Genomic DNA, 19,663 nt, shown 5'->3' on the forward strand with positions numbered 1-19,663 from the left:
AACTATTATCTAAATTGCTTCTCTAAACTCACTTGCTGGTACACAGGCGGTGACTACAGGAAACGATATGTTTGCTTGTTTGACAGCCACCACCATACTTTTGGGTAATATCGGCAGCACTTTTTGAAGGCTGTAGTAGGTTTGAAGATGCTGTACACCATCCCTGTAGGCAGTGCCACGTTCGCACTCAATTTTCATTTTCGGCTTACCTGCAAATGCTGCAATGCTCTCACTGTAAAGGAACTGGGTGTATATTGGAATGAGATTAGGCATAATACATTAACCACATCTAGAGAACAATTCAAATCACTTTTTTCCTTTGATCTTGTGAGCGACCTACAAAACAAAGCAGCATTTTCTCGGCATTTTCGTCACTTCCCCCCTTGGACGAACTCACGGAGGTGGGAAGTGCGTCCCAACAATCTTAAACCGTACCCTTAACATGCTTAAAGGGCAAGTCCACCCGAACGAAAACTTGATTTGAATAAAAAGAGAAAAATTCAGCAAGCATAACACTGAAAATTTAATCAAAATCGGATGTAAAATAAGAAAGTTATGACATTTTAAAGATTCGCTTCATTTCACAAAACAGTTATATGAACATCTCGGTCGGTATGCAAATGAGGGAACTGATGACATCACTCACTCACTATTTCTGTTTTATTTTATTATATGAAGCGTGAAATATTTTGATTTTCTCGTCATTGTCATGTCAAATTAAGTTTCATTCCTCCCTGAACACGTAGAATTCCATTATTTCAACATTTTTTGCTTCAGGCAAGGAGGTCCTAATCGTCAAATTCGTTAAAATAGAAATATTGTATAATTCAAACAATAAAAAACAAAAACAAAAAAAAGAGAGTAAGTGACATCATCGACTTTCTTATTTGGATGTAACTGGCTCGTTCATAACTATTTTGTTAAAAATAAGCGAACATTTGAAATGTCATAACTTTCTTATTTTACATCCGATTTTGATGACATTTTCAGCATTGTGCTCGTCTGATTTTTCTCAATTGATTAAAATCAACATTTTTCTGAGGTGGACTTGACCTTTAAACGAGGGGCTTAGGAACAGGGAAAATGGTTGGTCAATGAAAAAGGGTTTAAAACATACCCTTGGGACCTGCTGGGGAAAGCGTCAAAATGGGGGCCCGTACAGTACCGTTCGTACTGTCATCATATGTGAGTGTGTTCCATGAAATTTGCTCCGGCGACAATTGCTCCGCTGTGAATTCCACACGTTAATGGAATGACCAACTTCAACCCTACATTTAACATACCCTATCCTTAAAGGGGAATCCAACCCAAATAAAAATTTGTTTTTATTAGGAAAAGAAAAATCAGACAAGTTGATAGGTGAAAGTTTGAACAATATTGGACAAACAACAAGAAAGATATGAATTTTTAAAAGTTGTAAATATTGGTAATCACTATACCCATGGAGACTTCAAATTGGCCGCATATGGGATGTCATAGTGATGTAAGGCAAGGACTACCCTTTCATGTACTCCAATACATATTATGGCTAAAATGTCATTTTTCCCAAAAGTTTTATTTCAAATTATATTTTTCTTTCATGAGGACATAAGACAAAATACTACCTGGATTATATTTAGATTACTGCCCCAGGAGAATGGGTACTTAAAAGAAAACCACAAATCCCTGATAATAAAGTACATGGCCTATGGGAAAGTTGTCCTTGCCCCTTGTCATAATTTACTTACTTAGTTGCCAATCTGAAATCTACATAGTAGATAGTCCGATTTCTTTCAAACTTTCACCATTCTGTTTGATTTATTTTTCTCCTTCCCAACACAACTTTTTATGGCCAAGGCTGGATTCCCCTTTAACCTAACCCTAACAGAAAACCCTATTGCAACCCTAACCAAGCAATTGTCACCGGAGCCTGTCGTGTCACCACGTGAGTGCCCCCCCCCCCGACAAACTGTACTCTCGAGAGTCGAATATCTTATTTTATCATTTATGCATATTTTACTATTTCCTATTTCGGAGTGTGAACGGTATTAAAGGAAAAGTTAAAAGTAGCTTATTTTCTCATGCATCTGAGTATGGCTTCAAAACTTCCAATCACATCTTATATCCAGGGATAAATATTGATGAAAAAAGTTGAACGTAGCTTATTTTCTCATCATATCCGAGTATGGATTCAAAATTTCCAATCACATCTCAAAGCCATGCAGGGATAAAGGGATAAGAGTGCTGCGAGTTCCACGTACGACCATCTTGCGACAACAAAATATCGTAAGATGGCCCTAAGCTCGTATGAAGCCCTATGTCTGACTAAAGAATATCTCAAAGCATTCCTCCACAGCGTAGAAATTCTAGCGCGGTTGTATGATCGAAATTCATTTCATTTCTCAAGAATTTTTTCTGAAGATTGCAGCATCTACGAACTCCAGAACTCATACCAACAGTGAGATTTTTGCGACCGTTACTTTAATAAAAGGCTTTTAAATAAAATTAAAAAATATACGCCTATACAACTGATACCCCCACCCCCCAAAAAAGTAAATCGACATAACCTACCTGATGAAAGAAGTAGGCCTATCACCTTCGTGATCATGGAGATTAAAACAAAATCCATTTAGAAATTCTGCAAAAGAAGGAAATTTAATCAGGCAAGTTTATTGCGATGTCGATTTCCCAACAAGAAAGATATCGATTCATATAAGCATGATAAAAGATGCCGCACACCGAATAACCATAAAGGTCAAGTCCACCCAAGAAAAAAAATAATGAATAATGCTAAAATAAGAAAGTTATGACATTTTAAAGTTTCGCTTATTTTTCACAAAACAGTTCTATGCTCAACTCAGTGATATGCAAATGAGAGAGTTGATGATGTCACCCACTCACTATTTCTTTTCTTTTTACTGTTTGAATTATACAATATTTCAATTTTCACAATTTTGACAATTAGGACCCCCTTGCTAGAACCACAAAATGTTAAAATAATGGAACTCCACGTGTACAGGCAGGAATGAAACTTTGTTTCACATGACAATGACGAGAAAATCAAAATATTTCATATAATAAAATACAAAGGAAATAGTGAGTGGGTGATGTCATCAGTCCCCTCATTTGCATACCGAACAGGATGTGCTGAAAACTGTTTTGAGAAACTAGGCGAAACTTTAAAATGTTATAACTTTCTTATTTTTCATCCGATTTTGATGAAATTTTCAGTGTTATGCATGCTTGTTTGATTTTTCTCCTTTTATTCAAATCAGCTCTTTGTTCGAGTGGACCTGTTCTTTAAGGCTTTATTAACACTGCTGTTACGTATAAAAGTAACCACCAAGTTATCAGGGTACAAAAAGCCAACCAAAATCAAAGGGAGGCTCCAGGTAATATCAAGTAAAATCAAACAAACAAAACACATGACATTATATTTTATTCTTTTTACATCTCCATCCATTTGTTTATAACAATTTCTGAAAGTGTTTCACTCAATATCAATAGACATAAGAAACTTCTAGGAGAAAAAATGATGGTCATTATGCGTATTTAAGGCAATCGATACATCATGATCATGATCTTCTTGTACTCCCTGCTTATCATCATGATCACACTTTTCATAATTATGATTCATCACAATAATACAATGTTCAACGGTAAATTATTATGTGGGGTGAGAACACAAGTCACCCGCGCTACCTGAAATTAAGGAAATAATTGTTGAAGCAACACTGTATGTTAAAACTGTCACCAATTGGTGTTAATAGAGGACCACACCCTGAGGTGTTAAAATAACACCCTAGAGATTGAACATAACACCAAAGAGTGTAAATGTAACAACCATATGTGTTGTAATAACACCTATAGGTGTAAAACTAACACCACCAATTTAACATCGGTGTAAAATAACTGGTGTGGTACTCTATGTAACCGGTTAACGCCACAGTTTTTGCTGTGAAGAAATAAAATTCCTGAGCGTAGCCATCAGTGAAACAAATCTTTAACGATGGTTGACATTGACAGTGTATTTTTTTTTCTCATCTCACCATTGAAAAGGCATGGAAAAAATTCGGATGAAATGAATCAAGTAAAATCTCGATGAAAAAACCCGACAAATTTACAATAATCAACAGTCGAGAATATTAGCAAATAAAGGCAACGTTGCAAGAAAATAGATATCACGAGTCTAAAAGCAAATGTTACGATTGAAATAAATAGCAAAAAGAAGCTGCTGAAAACTGCTTATCTAAAAAAAAGAGCCAATGGAGTAAATTAGAGAGTCAAAATAAGCATGATAAGGGGCCTAAGCTTTTGATCCTAGGAGAATCTTCGTCGGAGGCAAAATGACAAAAAAAAAATAAATAAGAGGAAAAAATAAACATGAGAAATGTGAAGAAATGAAAAAATAAATAACAACAATCTACACATTATGAAATCTATATTTACATGATCCTTATAACTCTTTACATTTCATTATCACTTAGTAAAACTTTTACATATATTGCTGATGCGAATCTGGCTAAATTGGTGACCTGTTTCACATTACCTGAATTAAAAAACCGATTCATCCTTTGAGAAAATTAATTTGTCGTACTTTAAAAGTCGAATATATATATATATATTTTTTTTATATATGTATATATATATATATATATATATATGTATATATATATATATGTGTGTGTGTGTGTGTGCGTGTGTGTGTGTGTATTCTAGGTTTCAATTTATGGTCGATTTCAACCAAGCATTTTAAAGCATTTATTATTTATCCAAATATTTGACATTTCAAGATAATTTCATGTAGACTGGATGAATTTACCAAAGAAGAGGAACATATGCCAAGGACAGGAAACATTTTTTAATGTTACAAGTAGATAATAGTTAAATAGTCAACTTCATTCTCATTGATGGTTCTTAACTAAAATTTGATCATTCTTTCTCTAAAAAAATAAGCGGTATCCTCTGATGAATACAGTAAGTGATTTATAGTTTACCAAAAGAAAATACCAGAGATTTACAATTAAACTTACCTCTTTTTTCACAAGTTAGTCTGAGAAACACATCACATGCTCACGATCTTGCATCTGACTTCAAATCATGTTTAGTCGACTGAAAAGCAAATTCATCCTGCTGGACAGATATTATGATTTGGTCTAGTTTACATAATACAGAGTTCTCATAATCGTGATGTAGATAGTTCAAAACATTGCGTACGAAACGGAATTAGGTCAAAATAGCAAAAGTGCGACTTATTGAGTTTAATTGCCACTTAATAATCAGGTCGCCAAATGGCAACAGCATCATCATTTATTTGAGAGTATGGTTGTGTCGAATCGTGAAAAACCATGGTGATAACAAAATCAGAAAGTGATTGTTCATTTTTACGAGACAATGATAGATTTAAAAATATTTAAAGGACAGGTCCACCCCAACAAAAACTTGATTTGAATAAAAAGAGAAAAATTCAACAAGCATAACACTGAAATTTTCATCAAAATCGGATGTAAAATAAAAAAAGTTATGGCATTATATGAGCGAGCCAGTTACATCCAAATGAGAGAGTTGATGGCATCACTCACTCACTATTTCTTTTGTATTTTATTATATGAAATATTTTGATTTTCTCGTCATTGTCATGTGAAATGAAGTTTCATTCCTCCCTGAACACGTGGAATTCCATTATTTTAACATTTTGTGCTTCAGGAAAGGAGGTCCTAATCGTCAAATTCGTAAAAATTGAAATATTGTATAATTCAAACAATAAAAAACAAAATAAATAGTGAGTGAGTGACATCATCGACTCTCTCATTTGGATGTAACTGGCTCGTTCATATAACTATTTTGTTGAAAATAAGCGAAACTTTGAAATGTCATAACTTTCTTGTTTTACATCCGATTTTGATGAAATTTTCAGCATTGTGCTTGTCTGATTTTTCTTTATTGATTCAAATCAACATTTTTCTGAGGTGGACTTGACCTTTAACGGTTGAAAAGAAACAAATCCTGGCACTCAACGAGACATGTAGGTATTAAATTACATTTTTATGGACTAATGAAAAAAAAATCGTCATTTCTGATATCGTCTATTAAAGATTGACAAATGCCCCGACCTAATTGTCGATTAATAAAAAAAAGCATTATAATATCAAAAGTTGTAACTGCTAGAATCTGTCGAATCTTTCGAATGAGAACAAAATGTAGGCCGATAATGGTGAAAATCGCGAATACATCACTGGTCTATAAAAAGAAAATGAGTTCAAACAACCAATATTCAGCGTTATTAGAAGCTCAATCCGCGCTCTTATACTTCAACATATACAATGATATACTGGAATGGAAGAACAGTGTGGAGTGTTGTGGCCCAGTGGATAAGTCTTCTGACTTTGAAACAGAGGGTCGTGGGTTCGAATCCCAGCCATGGCGTAATTTCCTTCAGCAAGAAATTTATCCACATTGTGCTGCACTCGACCCAGGTGAGGTGAATTGGTACCCGGCAGGATTAATTCCTTGAATGCATGAGCGCTGCAAGGCAGCTCGAGCTAAAGCCGGGGTAATAATAATAACAACAACCCAACTCGGAATAGAATATTTCTAGATAGATGGCGCTATATAAATGCCTATTATTATCTATCTAGTATTCGACAAAGGGAGAATATACGTTATATAAGAAAAATAATTTTAACCTCAAAAATATCCTTTTCTACTCCCAAGACCAAAATCAAACGGCCGCACTCTGGTACATAATTATGAAGGGTGCTTGGAAACAGTGGCGTAACAGGCGGGGGAGGGGGCAAGCTGCCCCCCCCCCCCTCCCCGGCGGATTTCATCGGGAAAAAAAAACAGGGAAAAAAAGAAAAAGGAGGGAGAAAGAAAGAAAGGGAAAGGGGAAGAAAAGGGGAAAAGGAAAGAGAAAAGTGAAAAGAAAACGAAGAATTTTTTTTAATGGAAAAGGAAGGAAAAGAACAAATCATTCCGAAATAATGCAATAGAATGATGGGAAATAAATAAATAAAAGATGACAAAATGGCAAATAATAGCGGGAAATGAAGGTAGAATGGAATTAGTCAAAACCTAAATTGGAAAACAAAGAAAAGGGACAAGAAAAAAACAGTCTTTCAGATTTCATGCTAATAATGATACTTTCACGCAAGTGATATTAGCATCCGCCCGTACGTTATTACTCAGTATTCCGCAAGAATTTGAGCTGGATGCAAAGAATTTTCAAATTGTGCTATTCATTTCCAAACTCGCTTTAGTGTTTACTTATACATGTAATTAAAACTCGCATTAGTATGTACTTATACATGTAATTATGTACATAATGTACGGTATTTTCATTTTTTCTTTCAAAATGCGCACCTGGTAAAATGCACATGTCTCCTTTCGGATAACATAAAATGAGATATATTCCATCTTACTTGAACATTTTTAAATAAATATTTGTGGCATTAGGACATTTACTATACATTCGATTGAGAAACGCATTTAAATCGAAGAAATTAAGTTGCGTAAAAAAAACTTTAAACTATTGATAGTTTTCACAAACTTTAATTTTGAGAAAATCGCGGTTTTATGTTTCCCTGTGCTACATGTGTGTGTGTAATATTCAAATTTGAAATGCATATTTATGAGACTTATAATTTGAAACTCTGAATAAAAATAATTGCATATCAAAGATAATAAAAAATATGATGATAATCCGTCAAAATATCAACATGCATGATTTTCGACATTCTTTCAGATTTTACGCTAAAAATGACACTTTCACGCAAAATTGCGCTTGGCATCCGGCCGTACGCTATTCCTGGGTATTTTTGCAAAACTTTTAGCTGGGATGCCAAGCATTAACAAATTTTGCCGTCGAATCCTTATCTAGAGCACTTTTTGACGTTTTGCCGGTCTACTACGTTCTTTTTTTTATTGAAAAGGAAATTAAAGTTACATTATGGAACTGTACAGTGTGCAGTCGTTAAAAAAGTATGATTTTAGTCATTTTAGATTTAGATTGCATGGAAAAGTGTTTGGATATACGTAAGGCCTATATAAAAAACGAACTCGTTGGATTAAATGAAAGAAAAAAATGATATTTCTTGGCTTACATTTTCGTTTTCGTTCCATGATCAAGACAATTTGTTATATTTGAAATCCAAAGTATATCGTATAGGCCAACCTGTTCATTCGAATCACTGAGGCCCGTATTCTGAACTCGGGTTTGAAATAATCCCTGGTTTAAAGTTATGATTTAACTATGGAGGGCCAATTGGGGTTCGAATTCCTAGGAGTACACATCCAATTTATTAATTCATATGACGCCCAAATTGTCTGGGAATGATAGCTGAAGTATTTTTCTTTATTATGAAGGCAAAAGGAAACAAACTAATAAACACAAGAAATATACACTATAAACAGAATTTTTGAATTTTTGGCTCCCCATAATTTAGCACAGAGTACGACCATGGTCTAAGTTAAACCTGACTTCAGAATAAGGGCCTGAGGGTTCCAAAACAACTCTATACTAACATCATGACCATCGGTCTGTTTGTTATAAGAACAAAGTGATGAGAGTTTGTTTCGCCTAGGACATCAAACGGTATGTTCCTGTTTATTTCTCTCTGTGCACATTTTTCTTCACTTTACACTTTTCACACGGCTCGATCTTTGGTGTCTTATCGTTTTGTAGGAGAGCCTTTTAACATGTTTAATACGGAACTGACATGGCATATTGGGGAAAAATATAAAAAGCTGCGAGCGAGCGAACGATCGTGCAAAAGTTTTGAACTTTTCAATGAATAAAAATGATTTTGTGATCGATTTTTACATAATATTCAGAAGTCAATATCATAGGTTCTCTTTCATTTTCTTTAATTTTATCCCTTTATTCTTTAGTCATGAAACTTTTTGGAGTCCAGGGTCCCCCCCCGCCCGAAATAACAAAATGATTGTAATTGCGTTTTATATGACATGTTGTATAATCCATCCTCTTTTTACACAACTGAAAAGGAAAAATTGTCATGTTACAAAACAATTGCAGAAAGAAAATAAATGTCCTCTGACAGCCCTCCTCCTCCCTTTTTCCATGATCACTTCCCGACATGAGCTACATCTTAATTTCTCACGAGGGTTTCTTTCCAATTGTTTATGGCATGTATGTCATAACCCGTCATTCGTTGATGTCACAGATCAGCCTCATGGGTCATTTCATCATCATAAACTTTACAAGGTCTCGAAATTGAGAGATAAGTTCGAAAAGTACGAGTATGATCATAGTTAAGACAGTGGTTTTGGATTCCTTTGAAATCATTATGTTTTTAACAGAAAACATTGCACGTGTCAACCATCATTTCGTTTGCATAATGAATCATTTGTACGTATCAGGGCATGGTATAGTTGGACTTGAAATAAGAACTGAAAAAAAATCCGAAAATTAAGATGAGTATTTTTATTTAAACGGTAAAATTATATCGGGGTGGGGTGTTATTTCTTCAAGAAGATATTTGCTGTGCATACTGGTGGAAAATAATACCAACAAAATTTGAAAATTGGACCTAGGTTGCCGTGCATGTTACCACGGCGCTTGGTGATGAGGAAAACTAATTCATGTTCTGCAGGGCTCGCTAGAAGATCAGCTAATGCCAAACAGTTAATGGAAAGATTAACCTGCATTTTTTGTCTTTCTTCATCTATTTTAAGTTGATGAAGAACCCTCTTTTGATGAAAATACAAAATGTTTTGTGAATGACCTCGTATTACAATTCATCCACTGAATTTACTTTGATTTTCTTTTATAGACCGTTGCTGATTTTATGTGTGAAATCCAGGGTCCTGTAACACAAATGTTAGCGATTGATCGTAAGCTTGATTTTAACGATGGATTGTACATCGTAGTCGATAGAATCAATCGGCGAAAAATGTTTTACGATCATTGCTAATTTTTGTGATCATTGCTAATTTTTGTGTTACGAGTCCCAGGTCCTTGCAGACTGAAACAGAAGAAACAACAACAAATGTTGAACTTTTCCTTCCAAACTAACCTTTCTTCGATAAATAGGTTCCATGAATTATAAGTAATATGGAAGGGAAATTTGAACCTTGCTTTCGGAAACAAATGTTCGGCCTTGTGCCATGTGCACTCTTATTCTACTCTTTTACTATGTCTGGAGCAATTACGTGATGATGTAGTTTAAAGTTTAGATATGTCAGTGAGGTAAAGGCAATGCGTAGCCACCTTTGATTTGTTAATTTGCCAACCAACTGGATAAACCTCCCTATGTATACATTCTAATATTCTACATTAATTATATTTCGATTAAATAACACTATGAATGGCAAGCATATTACAGACGTTCAAAGTTCTCAAGGTACACAGCATTCATCAAACTAAAGATGTTAAAACAGAATATTGCACTATAAAACAAATCAGTCAAAAATGACTAGATAGGGTCAGCTGGGTGGAACTGTTATTCTAGTCGTATTTAATTAATTTCTAGTCGTATTTTACTAGAATTTAGTTATTTCTGACTAGAATATAATGATGGCACAAATGTGACTAGACGTATCAGTTGCACCTTGCTGACTATACTGTTCTAGTCAGTTTGACTGATTTGTTTTAAATGTGTATGTTAATAAAGTTTTACAAATCGATGATCTTCATAAAAATATAATTCTGAAATATAAAGTCGAATTGCAATGTTGTAAGATAAGATATTTTTTTTGCAATTTATATTAAAAAAGGCAGACGAAAAGAAACAAACATGACCGTGTACAATCATTGCCATAAAACCCCTTTTAAGGGGCGTAATGAGCCAAACATTTTGTGGGGCACTTTCCAAAGTTGCGAGTTACTGATTTTTGGGGTACTTTTTTTTCTAATTTTGAGATAATAAATTTTGTGGCTTGATATGAATACCCATTTCCCTTTTCATTTTTTCACTCCTACTTTTTCTTTCCCCTTCATTGGCTTGGCCATGGGCTTAAGGGTGTCCATGCAGTACCCAAACCCCCTTCCATACGCCAAATGACCACTTTTATAGATAATATATAATACTAACGATTCCTTTCAGACAGTTTTTTTTCAATTACGTGTTTATTAGTATTCAATCACATACAATCACAATATTTACATATAATTGAAAATTATTTCGAATTGATTAAAATTGTAAACATCGCAAAAACAAAGGAATAAAGAAACGATAAAGAGGATGCATTAAGTAAATCAAAGCAAAACAATAGTGTACCCCACCCCAATCTATTTTGATTATCATGAGAATTATAATATGAAGTCCACAAAAAAGGAACTCTGGTTCCGTTCAATCAATCCGTCATTGAATTTGAAAGCTTGCATGGTTTTCTTCGTATTTTGACCAAAATGGAGAGCGGAAGAATAAAACACTTTTTCTCTTGCCAAGTATTTTATTACTCGCCAGTCAAACAGATGGTTAATGCCAAGAACACTTTTGTGTATTGCAAAAATATGTCACAACGGGCTGTCCAGATTTTGGTGAAGTTTTGTTTTTAGTCATCATTATCATGAAATGACGCGCGCATTCTTGGACAGGATTGATTTATTATAGGCGGTATAATTTTATTAATAAAATTGTGATCACTGTCTGTTGTAATTAGGTATGGTCAATTAAATTCATACCAAAAGAGTTTCAACATGAATTATGATGTTGGTCTTATAACAAATATCAGAAAGTTTTTAAAGCAATGCAGGACATTATAAAAATGAATAATTAATGCTTGCATCGAATTGGTAGTTTTATTTCGTCCGCTGCTATTCCTCTGAGAATGGATATACAAAGCCAAAATAAAGAAAAAAAAGAAAAAACAGAAAAGGATGAGCAAACGGTCACTATGGAAATAATTAAACATAACTGTGCCCTTTTTATTTTCCATACTTCATTTATTATGATTCTTTTTTCGGGGGGGGGGGGCTTATGGGTCATCCATTGTTAACATTCTAAGAATGGAAAAAGGATTGATTTTTTTTTAAATTTCAATAGTTAATGTATGTTCACGTTTTCACAACATAGGTTGGTTGAAAGAATATGTAATTCATAATAATGGCTCGGGGAGATCCCATTCTACAAAAATCACACAGTTTCACAACTCGTTTCAACCTAGCTGCTGTAAAAAACAAAACAAAACAAAGAAACTCATTTTTTCCGTGGTAATATTAAATTACTAATGGGTAGTCATGTACAAAAATGACAACCAACAAAAATATGTTTCCATTGATGAATTAGAGGTGAAGATGCTGCGTGTCGTACGGGACTCAGAAATGTCCCGTACGACATGTTATCACCCCCTTGGAGTAGTGACATGCACTTTTGGGCAATTACTTAAACTATAGAGCTATTACTAAAGATGGAGTCAAAGAAATTTTCATGGGGGTATGAAAGGTCACCTCCTTCCTAATAATACTGAAGAAAATGACTAACTTAATAACCACCCTTCCATCCTCTGCTTCCACCCATCACACTTTGCTTGCATAACAATATTGTCATATTGTCCTCGTGAGCAACCTTTCATTGTTTTCTTATCATGTTTAATCCACTTACCACTAAGTCTTGGCGATGTTTTAGGCATACGTTTCCCTTCTTCTTTGAAAATTGTCTGTCTTTGTTTTAGCAATTAAGTAGACCTCAACATGGAAATCGAGTTCGCGTGCAAAATTATGTCAATTTACACGATTTTCACTATTTTGTGGTACATCTGTTAGTGCTATATTCTCATTCGAAATTCTGTTATCATATAGTTATCATCTGTGTCATTTTCTTTGATTAAAAAAAATCCGCTTTATGAAGGATTGTTTTAATGCTTTTTCGGGGGTATGATAAGTATAAGACTCGATGTTAGGTATTGTAAATGTTGATAGGAACACTGGGGCGATTTTGATAGTCAGTTCCATCTAACTAGCAACTTTGGTTAAGAATGAAGATTGTTAATAATATATCATATGAAGAAAGTGTAGAGGGATTTGAATCAGATCGTTATTTGCTTTTTGCAGAATAAATTCGCCTCTTCCGTTTTCTTTTATCACTTACTAGCTTGTATTCGTATCAATAATTAATTAACTATGATTGATTTTAATCCAAGCCAATTTTTTCGAAACCTTACTTGACTTGGAGACTTTTCTAGTGTGCATGCCTCCCTATTTCGGGCTCCCTAAGGTAAAGCCAGGCTACGCCCCGAAGCTACCGCCATTTTGATTATCCATAAGAAGTTAAAATAAGCCCTCATCAATATTAATGAAAGGTCATGGATTATGCATTTCGTACGATGCTCCCTCGTCAACTGTGATTAAGTACGTGTATCTTACAATACGCACATCAGCGCAATGACAAAGGTCAACTTGGCAAACTCATTAATTTATTCATTTTGTTGCGCGCTCGTGACGCGAACGATTCAGCGAATCACAAGCGCCAATCTGAGACGATACGTGCACGTGGCCCAGTCCCCCTTCCCCTTTTTGTGTCTCTGTTGGTCTCGTCCTCACTTTCTCTGCATTTTCCCCTTTCTCTTTCTTTCTCCCCTGCTTTCCTTCAATATCCCCTTTCTTTCCATGCCTATCTCTCTCGTCCTTGTAAATCACACTGTCTGACACATTCACCATCTCTCTTTACCACTATGATCACCTCTCCCTTTCTTTTTTGATTTATATCTTCAATTTTTCTAAGGCCTTATTTTTCAAAGCAACCACATGTCATTAAGATTATTATTTTGAAATCAGGGATAACGATCATCATAATTATTTAAAAAAAAAAGATATTTTAGATCAGGCAACTATGACAAAAACCACTATTCGCTTCATGAATACGTTGTACACAGTAAGCATATTTTATTGGAAGGAGTTTCATAAATATCCTTATGTACAATAGAAAAAATATAGCGATACAAATATAGGAATTTTACATTTTTTTAAACATTGAATCCATGTGATTCAACATTTTACTTAGATAATGAACATAAATACACAATTCTCTTTTTAACGTATTTCACAAAAAATGATCAGAACCACAGTGTCGATTTGAGACGATTCAATAATTTTGTAAACGCTATGAAATGTAACTGCATTTCATTTTATTCCAGAGAAGACCCTTCGCAATTCCAATATATCCACAAACATTATTTACTTTTTAATTTTATTAAGCTTAAACGATTAAACATCCAATTGCAATTAATCAATAAAAATGGATACTTTAATTTAAAGATAACAATGTAAATATAACCTCTGAAAATATCGTGAATACATCAACGTAAATTTAACAAGATACTACACATATTTTGCTTCCCCGCACCCATGGTGACAACAGTCGAAATATCATTTGAGGACCATAAAAAAATGAATAATGATTTTTGACTCCCGCTGAAAACAGAGTTCTACGAGTCAATAGTTTTGGCTAAGAATATCCAGATAAAAAAAAACAGAGTAATCATGAATATAATGATTTTTGTTTCAACCAGCAACTTTTCCAAAAGAACTTTGCACTTATGATCATTAAAGATAAACCCAATATCGTTCCTATATGATAGAAACTTAATTGAAATGGTATTTCTCTGATACTTGCAACAAAAATGATTATGTTAATCATGCAGCAGCCAATACGAATGCAGAATTGATAGATACACTTTGAACAACTCATGGGGTGTTATTCTGATAGCCATGATTTAGTTAAACCTGGGTTAACTTCATAGAGATGTATAGATTATCGTTATTAAGTATATATCTCTATGGTTAACTTAGACCACACTGTTATGGAGTGCCATATGTCAACTTATTCAACAATAAAAAAAAAATATTCTTATCCTGCCGCGAAAAGTTATCAAAAAATAATTGAGTCGTGAAACGGGGATAACACAAAAGAAAAAACCCAGAGAAAAATGTAAAAGAAATATAAAGGAGACAGCATCAGAAGTGTGATTTAAAATTTTGATTTACACTGCAAAAATTCTGGTGTTGATTTAGCACCAGCCCGGAATCTATATATGTCCACATCAGAGAAGCGTTAGACAACTCCAGTTTCCTTTTGGTCTAACACCAGATAGGTGTTTATACAACACAAATTAGTATTAAAACATCATCTGTTTAATTCCAAACTAGTGTTGTTTCAATACTTCTCTGGTGTGGACATAATATAGATTCCGGGTTGGTGTTAAATCAACATCGGAGTTTTTGAAGTGTAGACTAGGAATAAACCTAGGTTTAATTCATCAGAATACCACCCATTGACATTTGAGTATACATACAATATTTGCTTCCAATGTTACATAGTAATAACAATGCATATCAGTTTCAAACATTCAAAATTTCATTTTCATCTATACTTTAAGGCATCGAGGGAGTCACTTTCATATAAAGGCACAATACACTCTAAATTACAGGGATTTAAAATAAGTCCATATGGACTGTACTTAGGGACCAATCGATTTCCGGATTTATTTTTAATCCCAAAGACTTAGATTTAAATCTCAAATGATTTAAATTCGAATCTTAAGGATTCAAACTAAATCCGAAATTCGATTGGTCCCTAAGAACAGTCCATGTGGACTTATTTTACATCCGTGTAATTTAGAGTGTACTTCAACGTACTTAAAGGCACGAAAGGTATCTAGAGTAAGAAAATGTGTAAAATTATAGTAGAAGCTTTGGAAGACGAAGGTCCATTCATATCTCAATATTCTCAGCGGAGGATCTATAAAGTCTGTATTACACATATCACGACGTCTCCTGGCGAATCTTATTCGGCAGGGCATTGCCGAATTTCTGGCTCTCGTCTTGATTGATCCGATCAACCTCAATTTATGGGAATTCATCAATGTTGTAATTTTTCCTCCAGGACATAATTATGCGCAATTTGCTTTTGTAAAGAAAGAGGATCATACTCGATTGTCAAGAAAACGATAAATGTATGAATGTACATTTTACCTAGAAAACATTTCAAACAACATGCATCTTAGACATTGACTTTGTACTGGATTTCCATAGTTGTGGTTGGTCGGATCACCAGCAACTCTTTGTAAGACGGTGCCAAGTGGTCTGCCAGAAAGCAAGCGAACAGGAACATTTATTTTATAGTATATCCGATAATTAAATGTTTGGCCACCTCTCATCTGCAGAAATCGGTCGACACCTTAGACGTAGATCGGATATTGAGGGACTTAACCCTGATGGATAGGGTACACACTGGCCACGACCTTTAAAGAGTTGAGATTGATCCGAACTATGGAAAGCCAGCAACTCCAACATTTCCGATCAAAGTGTATTCTTAATACTCTTGTATGCATCAGTGTGCTCCTCCTTTTTTCCAAAGTGTTGTGGGCATAACTATGACATTGATGGGGTTCTATACTTGAGCTTGAATAGATTAATCGCAGCTCTTTGTAAGAAGTGGCCGTGAGCTCACAAACAATCCAGAAGGGGATATAATAAAGAAACATTGGAACATGTACATGTATATATGATATAAGGATTGTTAACTGTGGATGCCTTTTGTCTGAAGATGAATCTTCGGTGGTACAATGGTCTGGAAAGGGCAACCCAATGACTTGGATTGCCATTTCGAATATATAATTAAGTGCAGAAATTCAAAACAAAAGTTCTAAAGTTTTTGGACAGAATCATGTCATGAGAGAGGCACGAGGTTGCTGTTTCTGTTTTTCTTCCCCTTGCCTTCCGGTGACATAGCAGCCGATCGCTTCTGCCGCAGCAGATAGAACCGCCTCCAGTAGAACTTCATCTTGGTGCAGTAGGGACTATGACCCCGGGTGCTGAGGAAAAACGATCCGTTATTGTGGTGCTCGTCTGTGTAGTAGCCCATCAATTTACAACCGTTTTCGCCGCACGACCGGCATCGTCCGGCTACGAAATCTTCCTCGCTGTTGCAGGGTATGGCGGCGAATCGGCACTGAGGTAGCCGGACGGACTCGATGAAGTAAAGGTGCGATCGGGCATGACTACACCCTACCATCCACCATCTACAGCCGGGCTGTGCGTAGCCTCCGTTGGGATAAAAATCGCTGTGACCAACCTATTGAATTTAGAAAGAAAACGACAGTGTTATCAGGGTGATCCCGAAAATTAATCAGAATAACTGTCTATCAAATACGTTAGAATTGTAGTTTAATGTTTAATCCACCCCATGTTTCTAACAGTCCTGACAATCATCTTTTGCAACTCTTTTCCCCTGTTGTTGATATTGTCCAGACATCCCCTTGAGCAAAGTACAATCAAGATTGCCTGATTGCAGAAATATGTATAACAAACTATGCATTGTGTTTTTGCTCACATTTCTTTTCTATGGAGGAAGCTCTATAGGTTTATCCATTGTTTAACCGTAATATTTAGAATGATGTTCCAACCGTTGACTCGTCAAAACTTGCCAATATTACAATTGGAATATTGTTGTTATAATTTAATTTCCTATAAGTTTCTGAGACACGCTATTTTTCAGGAAATATCAAAGGTCTTACTCTTTGAGAAATACCAACGCCACCTTCGCTCAGTTTGCCCGAGTCTGTATGGATGGCATCGACGTAGAGGGCGTCTGTTTCGTCCAATCTGCAGTCTTCGTGGGTGCCTTCAAAGCTGGGACCCGCGGCATCAAGAGCTTGGGTGGAAATCAACAAATGAAGTTGGTTAGAATAAGTAATTGGTACTTGGTTTCTCTATACAACGTTTAGATTTTAAACGTTATACTAAATATAATATCTTTTACAGGACGAATTACCAATTACAACGGGTCGTGTGGTCAAGTGGTTAGAGCATTGGACTCATAACCGCAAGATTATGAGTTCGAATCCCATACTCTGCCATTGTCTCCACTATTACGTCAGCCACTATGACTGATTAATCTAGACGTAAAATGTTTCCAAGGTAATTGGTTATATACCAGCTGTCGAGTTCCTACGGGAGTTACCACAAACAGAAACAGAAACAATGGTTCTTCCTTAAAGTATCCTAATCTGCGTACGACTGTTCATTATTGCCAAGAATGGAGAACAGGAAAAGGTGATGAGGGTGACAAATGTATTATCTCTATGAGCTCTTCAAAGTTGTCCACACGTTTTGAAGCATGTGATTATTTCAGCATTAGTAAGAGCAAAAAAAATATAATAATAATAAAAAAAAAGTTTATATCCTTGGCTGACATTATCTAATTAGGTGCTATCTCGTAAGTGTAATATACAACCTGGCAACTTTACAGTAACACATCTGGGGTCCGTTTAATAATAGAAAGTTACAGCTACTTTAACTCTGCCATCATCGCACCTACCATGGTAACCTTGATTGTGATTGGATGTTAAGTCATGTTACCATAGTAGTAATTGCCGTAATGATAAAGTTTTAGTAGATGTACCTTTTTATGAAACAGGCTCCAGAAAAAAATGCGTATAGTTTACTTTAATAAGCTTTATACCTGAGATTCTGCCAAGCCCGGGCTGCATCTGACCTGCAAACCCAGCGGCATGGGCTCCGAGACTATGTCCGATAAGGTGGAACTGGTCGTAGGGTAGGTTCGTGTACTCGTGCAGAAGTTGGATGAACTTGCCCACTTCCCTGCCCACCACGCGCATGTTCTGGACAGCTTTCAGGTAGTTAAGAGACTCGGCACCATCAGACCAGTCTACCATCACAACGGCCAAGTCTTCCTATCGACACGGATATGAGAAAAAGACATTGATTGCAACTTACAGTGTTTTTTTTTAATTTTATAGATTAACACTGTACTTTGGATTGCTTAGATGAAGACCCAACCTTTCACTGACCGACGTTGACCGCGATGGGGGGGGGGGGGGACGTTCCCCTTCGATTTTTCCAACTTTGTACTGGAGCCTATTGAGTGATGGTCGTCTCGTCCCCTATAGATGGACTAGAAAATATCTTACGAAATCACGGCCTATGCTTTCATGATATATCTATAATAATAATAATAATAATAATAATAATAGACAGTTCTTGTATAGCGCATAATACATTAATAAATAACGTCTCTATGCGCTTCCAAAGGACTTGGATATTATTACCCTGGCTTTAGCCTCGCAGCCTTTTACAGCGCGATGGCATTTCAAGGAATAAATTCCTGCCAGGTACCCATTTACCTCACCTGGGTTGAGTGCAGCACAATGTGGATAAATTTCTTGCTAAAGGAAACTACGCCATGGCTGGGATTTGAACCCACGACTCTCTGTTTCAAAGTCCGGAGACTAATCCACTGGGCCACAACGCTCCATCTATGTATCGTTTGGGCAAATGCCGAGAGGTAAATGAATAAATCTGTGGATAGGCATAGAAAGCATCTTATTAAATTTTGACTTTGAATCTTCTCACGACATTCTGGCATCTACTTTGACAAAACTTTTTTTTTCAACTACCTCATAACGAATCATTTTTATATACTAGCACTTAATTAACCATAATTAAAGCTATTGTTACAACACCCGTGACAAAATGTTAGTAACATTTTGTCCCAATGATCAATTGGTCCTGATGATTAAGTTACCTTCTCCAGAAGTGCATCTCTGAGGTCCAGGATCCACTGCTTCCAGATACCCTCGCACCATCCATGTAGGATGAAGGTGATCCGTCTCTCACCAATCATCTCCAGCATCGTCTCCCTGGTCGCATTAGAGCGGACAACCGCTTGGGGAATCCCCTCTGTTTGACGCGTATAGATGACGT

The 19,663-nt window shown here is 35.6% G+C and overlaps 1 protein-coding gene across 1 annotated transcript; it reads right to left on the reverse strand.

Annotated features, from left to right (window-relative positions):
• Nucleotides 1-16,443: 16,443 nt before the first annotated feature.
• On the reverse strand, nt 16,444-19,663 carry LOC121424064 (inactive pancreatic lipase-related protein 1-like). The gene is made up of 4 exons (XM_041619649.1): nt 19,485-19,663; nt 18,402-18,633; nt 17,455-17,591; nt 16,444-17,012 (listed from the first exon to the last, which is right to left on the reverse strand). The coding sequence occupies exons 1-4, from the start codon at nt 19,590-19,592 to the stop codon at nt 16,608-16,610; spliced, it is 882 nt and encodes a 293-aa protein (XP_041475583.1). The 5' UTR covers nt 19,593-19,663; the 3' UTR covers nt 16,444-16,607.

This window comes from Lytechinus variegatus, chromosome 11 (assembly GCF_018143015.1).
Source record: "Lytechinus variegatus isolate NC3 chromosome 11, Lvar_3.0, whole genome shotgun sequence".
NCBI lineage: Eukaryota > Metazoa > Echinodermata > Echinoidea > Temnopleuroida > Toxopneustidae > Lytechinus > Lytechinus variegatus.